Source organism: Rattus rattus, chromosome 2 (genome assembly GCF_011064425.1).
Source record: "Rattus rattus isolate New Zealand chromosome 2, Rrattus_CSIRO_v1, whole genome shotgun sequence".
In the NCBI taxonomy this organism is placed as follows: Eukaryota; Metazoa; Chordata; class Mammalia; order Rodentia; family Muridae; genus Rattus; species Rattus rattus.
This window is the reverse complement of record NC_046155.1, coordinates 75827116-75837195: the sequence shown is the minus strand read 5'-3', so window position 1 is coordinate 75837195 and position 10080 is coordinate 75827116. Positions and strand designations below refer to the sequence as shown.

The following is a 10080-nucleotide window of genomic DNA, read 5'->3' as shown; positions in this document are numbered from 1 at the left end:
ACAAAGCACTATCACCACATTAAGACAACAACAAAAAGATCAAGAGTCTCCTGAACCTTGTGGTCACCGTGACTGATGCAGGGCTACTGGTTGTGAGTTATATACCCCTGAGCTTGTAGCAAAGCCAGCTACCGTTCACAGGACCCGTGTACTGAGCAATGGTGGCAGCCAATAAATACACCAGCTACCTCAGAGGCGCTGCCCTGATCCCACTTTACATACGTGACTTGCCTGAAGGCTACGGTTGTGCTTACATGGGGGCACAGCTGGGCGGTTACCCCTCGGACTTGGGATGACTGTTGAGATGGAGTGGAACACTAGCACCATGTTCCCCAGAGCTGAGGGCCTGGGAATCAATGGTGTCTACACTCAAAACCGTATCTGCTGGAGGCTGACTTATAATCAGGCCTCTTGTGTGTCCCCAAGCTCCCAAGTGCCTCAGCACCTCCAGAGGGAGGGACCTGGAACTGGGAGAGAAGACAGATAAGACAATGGTCCCAAGCTCGCCCTGCTCCTTGGGTTGGGACCCACCTTGCTTGTGTAGAGCTCCAGTCTGGAACCCTGGTGACCCAGACATCTTCATGTGGCCATTACCATTAGTGAGCACACGTCACACGTGTGGCTGGCCACCGTATCTTAATAAGCCTGTGTTGGGCGATGTGGCTCAATAGTAGGGTACTTCCTATGATCATCCATTCCCTCCTGAGACCAGAGGCTGTGTGCTGCCTCTGCCTGTGACTATCCAATACTGGTCAGAGTCTCAGGAAATGCAAGTTCAAATGCCCACAGGGAAACCCAACTCAACTGCAGAAGAGCACTAGGGACCCCACACTATGCTAAGGACAGTCTGCCTGGGCCACCTGCAGACCACTCACCAAGCCACCAAAGCGAGCTGCAGCAGTAGCTGACTCAGAGCCTTGGCAAGCCCCAGGAAGCAGGAAGCAGCATGTGCACACTGGCTCCATGACCCTAGAGGGTGCGACCCAGTAAGAGCAGGATGAAGGCAAGTGTGGCCAACCTGGAGCCCGAGAGGCTCCTGCTTCCTGTTCGTCCTTCAGCCAGGCCTAGCCCTAGGACTCCTGCAGAGTTGCCCGGTAACTGTACAGTCATCGGACAGTGGTACTCCAGCCTAGACAAGGACAGAGTATAGTCACATCCCAGCCGATCCTCGCCTTCTCAGTCACCAAAGGTGACCTCTGTGAATGAGTGACTGGCGAGAGCAGATGAATATCTCAGGCCCTTAGGCCTCCCTGGCAGGGCTGAGGAGAGCGATTCAGTGCTGGCACAGCATCCAGGCTGAGGGTCCAGAATGATTCAAGCATAGTGACTGCCTGTGTGGCCTTGGGCACATGCTCCCCTTCCCAAGCTTGTTTCCTCTTCTGTAAGCACTCTGACCCACAGGCAGGGCCTCCACAGAAGCTAGCATCTACAGGAGGCAGATCCCCAGGCTGGTGTCCTGGGTAAGGGGACTGGAACCTTTAGGGAGACAGAGGCTGAGCACAGCTTGCCCCCCAGGATGACTCGCTTGTCCTTCAGAGGACAGAAGCAAGAGTTCAGGCGTCAACCCCACCACAGTGCACAGGATCAAAGCAGGGAGGTGGTGTGTTTGTGTCGAGGCCTCTGGAGAGCAGGCATAGTGTACACAACTGTACACAACTGTAACCCAGCACTTGGAAGGCTGAGGCAAGAGGACCAAAGGTCAAAGCTAAAGACTTGAAGTCTTTCCATTCTCCTTTATCTACAAACATATTCATTTCCAAACTGAAAACAGGAAAAATAAATGTGGCTTGTTTTTTAAAACAAAACCTACCTATTTCTAAAATGCCTGCCCAGGGAGGACCTGCACTCCTGGGTGAGTTCCCACCCTATCTAAATGCCCCTCCCACAGGTGCCTGCAGTGGATTCTGGAGCTAGTTTTCCTGGATCCATCAACAATGCCTCCCCAATTCCAAAGGCCCCAGTCAATTAATTAACAAGGCCTTTTAAAGGCAGCTCCAAGTGCTGAGAGGCAGGAAGAAAGGGAGAGAGCCCTTGAGCAGGAGCTCCTTCAGTCAGTGAAGAGCTGCACTTGAGCGCCCTCCTCGAGGAGCTCAGGTGAGGCCCCTGTGCCCACAACGCTTGCTTCATTTGCTGAGAGTTAGTCAGGAGGCTCCTCCCATGCCTCCTGCGGAGAAAGAGCCGCGCGTGCAAATGTCTGAAAAATCTTCACCAACTCAACAGTCTGAGGCCCTTGCTCCACACCAAGCATCAAGCTAGGAACACAGGGCACTCCCATCTTCAACTTCTCCTCTTAGTGTGAATGCTCCAGCACCACTCAAGGGGACACAGTGCTGGGAGACAGTGGAGAGAGGAGACAGTGGAGGGCTCAGAGAACAGTTGACGCAGGCAGACAGCGCTCAGTGGCCAAAGCACATTAACCAACATTCTGAATACACGGCCCACTGCACTGCCTGTCAGTCTACCCCACACTCCTCCAGAGGGAAGGGATGTTGGTGGCAGGAGTCACTACTTATTCTGGATAACACGGAGCCAGCTAGGGGTTGCCTCGTGACAAAAGTGACATGCCCCAACATACAATGCTGTCCTAGAATTACTACTGAGAATGTCTACTTACTACTCCCTAGTGTCATAAGGGGTAGGGATGACAAGACTCACTCAGGACCCAATCAAAGCTGTCTGGTCCCCAAGATTATCTTCACTCAACTTCACCCTGCTTTCAGCCTAGAGATACTGTCACCCCTCTGCCTCTCTAACCTTCTGAGGTCTGCTCCATTCAGACATTTCCTGTGATGAGTCTGGCCCTGGTCCTTGATACCCACCTGCTGCCTGGCTGCCCGTGACCTCTCCTTCCCTAAGGCCAGTCACTGGTGACCAGAGTCCCAGGGTCCCACACATCTCAGCTGAGAGGAAGTTATGGATCCAGCAGCAAGATAGCCTTGGGATATATGCCTGCCTCTACCACGAGGTCAGTGTCCTGGAGAGCAGCTCCCCAAGCCTGGAGCATGTTTCTTGAGGTAGTAGGAGGGAGATGTTGGCATGTCCACGGCAGTTGGGCCTCCTCTCACTACTCTCCCAAGACAACACGGGTCTCAGCAGCACAGAGCTCCACTGCTGGCCTGTGATGGCCCAGGTACAAAGATGCCCCATAGCTAGTGTTTATATAACAACAACTTAAGCATTTTATTTATTCATTAAGCTTCTTAGTATCACAATGGAATGATGAGAAAACAAGGAACAAAAACCGAGAGTCTTTGAGAATCTCTGACAAAGAGCAGAGACTTCAAGGCAATTGGAGGGGCAGGAGGCTCGACAGAAACAGTTCCAATGTGGGATTTCTCCTGGGCTGGCTGGGCCAGGAGAGGTGGAGAGGTGGAATGGTGAGAAGGTGGCACTGTCGTAAGTGGTCCTTGGCGATTCTGACTCAGGACTGACACACATGATCTGCATGAACCACGCTGTGGGGTCTCTGGGTACTTCCCTGGCATCCAGCCACAGGGCCCTCTGCCTGCTCCAAATGCATGGAAACTCTACCAGTGCCAAATGGACTCCAACACCTGCTGTGCTGGTGGCAGCAGGAGAGGGCAGAGGCAGGCGACTTGCTCAAGGCATGCCCATCCAGAGAGTGGCCAAGGCTTGTCACAGACTTCCGTGGCACAGGTGCAGGTGGTGTAGGTGGCGGTGGCAGCAGGCACTCCTAGAGCTTCACGGTGCCAGGGGGCAGGCTGTCATTGCAGAGTCGGTAGTAACGTAGGTCATTTACCAGTCTGTGCACATTCTGGGTGAACGAGGGTAGGTCCTGAAAGGCAGGGCAAAACTGAAGCCTGGCTCTTAAAGGTCCACCATACCCTAACAGCCAAGGCTACGCATCCGCCAAACTCATGAGCTGCCCCCACGCTTGTGAGTTTGGCTCTATGCAAACACAATTCCAATTCCTAAGCAAGGCACTGGTTGGGTCAGATGCACATGCAAATTCTTTTTCAGGGCTCCACGGGCAAGCCCCTGCTGCAAGCAATTCAGAACTGCCCCACAGCTTGCAACTCAGGATCTTGCAAGTTAGACAGGAAGGGAGGGAAGAGCTCCAGCACCACCTGGCTGTCCTTCCCCTTCCCAGACGCCAGCCTTTGATGGCTCACACCTGAGTCCTTCCTCATGCGTTCCACAAGTCCCTACAAGTTACATGACATCTGAGCCTAGCCACAGAGCTGCCCTGCTGGGAGTGGCAATCAGGAAATTGCTCCACTGTTTCCCATACTGCTTAGTGTGAGACAACAGAGCGCCTGCTGTGCAGGTCCAGATGTGAACAGTACACACACACTGTCCACAAACATAACTGTGATCCCTGTGCAAAACTCAGCCACATCAAACAGTTGACACTGCTCCTGCCTCTCCCACCTTCTTCCTCCTTTGGAACTCAGCTCAAACCTGTCCCCATCACCAGATACTGCCTGCCTTGCCTTAGCTGGTCTGGTCAGCACCTGTGTTGAACTTTCAAAGTGCCCTCAGATCAATCATGTTGCATGCTCTCCTGCGACATCAGCTGGGAGTCTGTCCCACTACCAGGTGCCCTTCTGAGCCAAGACCATCTACAAAAAGGAGTAAAGAGCTGCTCTTTAGAAGGAGGTTGGAAGAGCACGAAGTACAAGGAACAGCGTGGCCCAAAAATACACCACACAGCCTGTCTCCCACAAAAGCATGCATGGAAGCAGTTGAACCAATACACAACCTCATGGAAAGTGATTCAGTTCAGCCTGAAGAACAGCACAGGGCCTGGTAGTGTTCACCTTTAACCCCAGCACTTGGGAGGCAGAGGCAGAAGGATCTCTATGAATTTGAGACCAACCTGGCCTATACGATAAGTTTCAGGCCAAAGTAAGACCCTATGTATCGAGGAGGAGGGCAGAAAATAGGTGGATAGTGTTCGCATATAAGGCGCAGAGGGAGAAAGATCACAAACCAAGTTCAGCAAAAGCTACAAAGCAACCTCATCTCAGAATAATCAAACCAAACCAAGCCAAAAACTGACCAAGCAGCACGTTTTCAGTCAGCAGCTCCCAAACACCAAACCAGAACTCCCTCGGTGGAGCCAAGCACGCCTCTCCATTTTCAATATGCATCCTAGGAGTGACCAGATTTAGAACCCAATGTATTAACCAAGAAGTTGACCAATACTGATGCCACTGCAAAACAACGATTAGATATTAGGAGTTGGTCTCGAGGAAACCAAGGAAAAACAATTCAAGTGGCTGAAAAGAGAGAACAAGACAGACCCCCAAAGAAAAGACAATTCTAAGACACTAGAACACATGCCAAATGAGGGGGAGAGAGACCAGAACGTGCTCAGAACAGTGCTCCAGCATGGAAGTGAAGAGCACCAATAGAAACCAGGAGCAAGCAGTCTCAACTCCCAAGGGGACAAGAGGGGCAGTGCTTGTCCAAAAAGCTTCCAAAAGAACTTGTTCAAAAGGCGGCCTAATGCACACAGAGCAGGAAGGAAGAGCTATGGCCACACAACACAGAAAGAGGGCAGACACACAGCTTGACAGCATGGGGCAGTGGTGCCTTGAGTGACTTCACCCTGGGGGATCAGTGGCACAGAGGGTCAGTGTTATGAGGCCCCTTTAATGAATTTGAGCTGTGCCAGTGCTGCACTGTGAAGAGCTACAGGAAAGCCCAGGGCAGCCAAGCAACATATCTTGAGGACCCAAAGTTGTATCAATCTTTCAGCCTGCCTGAAAGCACAGAGGGGCAGCATGGTTCCTTCTAGACCATTAAGAGACGTGTATTGAGGAGGCAGAGATATGTGTTGAGGGGAGGGAGATGAACAAAAGAGTCTTGACAATGTGTGGCCTGCTGAGGCCAGGACCTGGGGTCTCAGCAGCTGAGACGGAGAATGTGTAAGCTCCAGAAACCAAGTCTCTGAGAAAGAGTGTGCCCCCCACACCCAGCCCCAGCAGCAAGTTTCTGAGGTATTGAGGACAACCTACTATTAAGGATAACCACACCCAGACCCAGACAGGCCCCTCACTGAACAGGTAGCAAGCACAAGCGCCCACACATGTGTTCCCCATAGCCTGGCCTTTTCTCCTCACCCGATCCATCTTGAAATTCCGCCCCAGAACATTTTTCTGATTGGCATCCACACCATCACAGCTAGTCAGGAACTCTGGAAGAAAGGCTGCAAAGAAGCCATCAAAGTCGACAGAAGCCATGTTGTAAATGGCAATGCCGATCTCCTCCTGCAGAAGGTCATGAGACTTATGAACCAGGACCTGGAGCAGCACGTTCACAAACTGGAACAGCATAGTGGTCCGGAAGATCTTCTGCAAGCAGAGGAGCAGGAGCATGGGACAGGAGGCTCACTAAGATCCTTGGGGCCACCCCAGGCTTAGTGTGTTCCCCAAAGTACTCCCCCAGCAGACTCAAGGGACTCAGACTTGGCTCAGAACTCCTACATGAGGAGGGATCCTTCCAGGAGAGGAGGGCACTTACTTTGTGGTATAGTTTCTGCTTCGTGTTCAGAGTCTCCAAGTAGAAGAGATTTTGTTTGAACAGGTGGATGTCAGGCTGAAGAAAGGACTGTCCAAAAGCCTGAGGAGTAAAACTACTATTTAATAAGCAGCATTTAAACTTTCTCAGACACAACCCCTCCAGGGCCTCTACCTTACGCCAGAACCAACACTGTGCAGCTCACTGGCTGGCTAGGACGAGTCACCAGTCTCAATACTGCCGTCAGGGCAGACCTCTGTAGTGCACCTCTGGTGCCTCAGCACCCGCGTCTTCCTATGGGCCTCACTCCTTCTGGTCTCATTTACACCTTTGTAAGGGAAACTTTACAACAGTGGTTCTCAACCTGTGGGCCAGAACCTCCACAGGGGTCACAGAGCAGATACTTACATTACAATTCATAACAATAGCAAAATTATAGTTACAAAGAAGCAACAAAATAATTTTATGGTTGGGAGTCACCACAACAAGAGGAACTGTATTAAACGGTCATAGCACCAGGAAGGTTGAGAAGCACTGCTCTAGAATCTTTTCAAGAACCCATCCTTGAAGTAAGACACCCACACTAGTCAAATCCTTGAGCAGTCTGAGCAGACAGCATAGCCTGCCTGCCTACCTAGGCAATCCCTGCAGGGATTCTCCTCCTCCTTAGCACGCATGCCTCACAGGACACAAGTCCTCAGAGGTTCCTTCTCGATCACTTCATCTACTTTGGGGTCGAGCAACAGCATTATTTGTAAACTGCCTTAAAGTAAAATGTCTAGGTGTGAAGTCACTAGTTCAGGAGAAAATTGAAAACAGACCCCAATACAACATTTCCCGCTCCAATACAAACTGAAAATGGGGAGATGGGGTGGGAGGGGGGCAGAGAGGAGAGGCTAGCAGCCTACAGGAATTCTTCCTATATCAAGTGGCTACTCTACCCCAGGGCTGTTGGCTGTACAAGGAATCTTGTCATCGATGCGATAGTAGTGGGATCTATCTCTTAATGTCAGGGTTACTGAAGCTGGGCTGGGGCAAAGCCTTTGGTTCTGGCTTTTTCCACGTAGCACAAGGTATGTTCATCTCCACTGTAGTGGAGTGTCCCTCACTTCTGAGGGATGGCCCACCTGTGCCAGTGGGCTCACCCTTGCAGAGCTGGTGACTATTTGGATTGTTTCCAGTCTAGAGCAATCATGAAAACAGCTGCAGGTGTCTCTACAGGCTGCGTGAGTATATGCTGTCATTTACCTTAGACTGCTACATCACATGCTCAGCCACATATGTAACACTCTAAGAAATTGCTCAACTATGAAACTCTTTCAAAGAGACTTCTATAAGCCTCGAGTGAGAGGCCATAGCTCAGTTAAAGAAGTCTGCCAACACTAGAACACACCAAGCCCAAGCCCTGAACAGGGCATCATGATAGGAGGCAGAATGCCCTTTCCAAATGCAGACTGCTGGGCTCTCCAGAGATGCTAGCTGCGTAGTGTCCTAAAAAGAAGAACCGGGCAGCTCTCAGGCAGATGGCGTCTTACTCTTCAGCCCACATGGACTGGAATTACATGCGCCACCACATGTGTCCAACAAAGGTCCCTCCTGACATTGCTGATAAAGGAAAGGGGTGATGCAGCACACATCTGCTGCTGTCGTGTATATGATGTGCATTCTCCTTTACCTCACAATAACCCTGGGAACTAGCAGTACTAACACTTTACAGATGAAGAGACCGAAGCACCAAGAATCTAACTTTTTAAAATACTAACAGGGTCAGAGCTCAGTGTGACCCCACACTTGCTATAAGGCCGGGTTGGAAGAAGGGGGCCACATGCCTGAGAAGAACCCAAGGGCCAAGGGCCAAGAATGTAGGTGACACCCAGGAGCAAGGCCCACATATTCTCAGGGCATTCTTCACAAGCAAGCACTCTACCTTACCTGCATGATGGCACTGAACTGGGGTTCATTCTCCATCTGCTCCTCGGCAATACCCCTCTGCACGCTAGCTAGGACAGTGGACTTAAAGAAGTACCGCCAGTTGTGATGGAGCGTTCGAAAAAGGAGCTCAAACAGCTCAGCCTTGACATCAGGGGACGGGCGCTGCAGAGAAATTCACACAACACTGCACCTTCCCTCCGTGCAGCTTGGAGGCCTCTTAGCGTGTAGGCCACCACAGAAGCCTAAGAGGTGCCAGACAGTAGCCAGTATTCACATCCCACCCACACTTCTGCCACTTCCCATGCAGAAGGCTCTGAGCCATTTGAGGGGGCAGTTCACCAGGAGTGCTTAGAGAGACAGGACTGCACTTGAGACATTAGGATGAGTACCAGGAAGCTCTTACTAACAAGTCTCTCAGCTTTAAACAACAGGAAGAAGGGCTACAACATGCAAAGACAATGAAAATGTAGATCTTCTATTCAGAAAGCAGCCACTTCGATCCTATTTTTCAGGTTATGCCCACCCCTCTCCCAGGATGGAAATAGAGAGCTGGCTAACCTTTATGCAACCTGAGAGGCTAATGACAGTAAGATGCCCTAAAAGCAGCACTGTTACCCAAGAGAAAGTCTGGAGAGCACTTAGGAATCTGGGAATCTAAAGGTCTCCCAGGAGAGGCAACACGCTGTGCTAATTGCTGCCTGTGTGCAGCTCCTTTTCCTGCAGCCGCCATCAGGATTCTGAGAGAGCAGAGGTCACCGAAGCACAATTTCCTAACTTAAGCCCAAATGTCCAAGTTACCTAGGCAAGCACACAAGCCACATTACTGTCAGCTGCACAGCCATGTGTGGCTCAGAACCCAGGACCCTGGACTTTGGTCATGGGGACAGCTGTAAGAACAGCTCCCATTCACCAACTACTGCTGTCACATCCAGTCTGTGTCTATGCTGACTCTGGGTCTTGCTATAGTCAATCAGTACCTGTCCTTTCACGTTCCCAGACAACTAAAAGCTCTACCTGAATTGTCACCAAGAACCCGCCTTGAATAAGACCACCAAGGTGAAAACATTCTTGGGGACAGGGAGGAGAGGTCCTCTGGAAGAGCAGTACATACTAACTGCTGGGCCATCTCTCTAGCTATGAGCTATGAGCATTGAAAAGCTCTAGGTATCCACAAATATTTACTCTTTTTATTGTGTTAATTTTTGTGTATTATGTGTATGATATATCCATTTCTGGGCGGGAGGAACCTCCAAAAACTATTTACAAGAATATTGAGAAAACACAAGGCACTTTCCCTCTGGCCCCACCTACCTCAGCAATGATGGGGTACACTTGCTCCATGCACAGCGCAATGATGCTGGGGAGGAAAGGCTTGAACACCTGGCCAGGCTCCTGAACAACCACTTGTAGGATCTTCAAGAACTTCTCCACCACCCGGCAGCCAGTACTGCCTTCATGGAGGATACTCTCAGCCAACTGCTCTCTGCAGGCAAGAGAAAGTGGTGCTTACAGCAAGCACAGGAAAGGAGCAGGAGTCCTGCGTTTTGTATCAGACTTGGCCCTTGACTCCAAAGTGCTGGGCAGTGGTGTGTAGTTACCTGGTAAACATGTTGAGGAAAGTCTGTATGATCTGCTCGGTGAAAGGCACACCCATCTGCACTC

At 50.9% G+C, this 10080-nt stretch overlaps 1 protein-coding gene across 2 annotated transcripts in view; it reads right to left on the bottom strand.

Annotated features, from left to right (window-relative positions):
- Positions 1 to 3155: 3155 nt before the first annotated feature.
- Xpo6 (exportin 6) overlaps positions 3156 to 10080 on the bottom strand; it is a 90807-nt gene continuing 83882 nt past the window's right edge. For both annotated transcript variants that reach the window (XM_032892682.1, XM_032892684.1), the window contains exons 19-24: positions 10017 to 10080; positions 9730 to 9901; positions 8419 to 8580; positions 6490 to 6588; positions 6090 to 6320; positions 3156 to 3796 (exon numbers count right to left, since the gene is read on the bottom strand). The exon at positions 10017 to 10080 is cut by the window's right edge and continues 51 nt beyond it. In XM_032892682.1, the coding sequence (XP_032748573.1) occupies positions 3695 to 3796; positions 6090 to 6320; positions 6490 to 6588; positions 8419 to 8580; positions 9730 to 9901; positions 10017 to 10080 (830 nt within the window). In that variant the 3' untranslated portion in view covers positions 3156 to 3694. The remainder of the gene's footprint in view (positions 3797 to 6089; positions 6321 to 6489; positions 6589 to 8418; positions 8581 to 9729; positions 9902 to 10016) is intronic.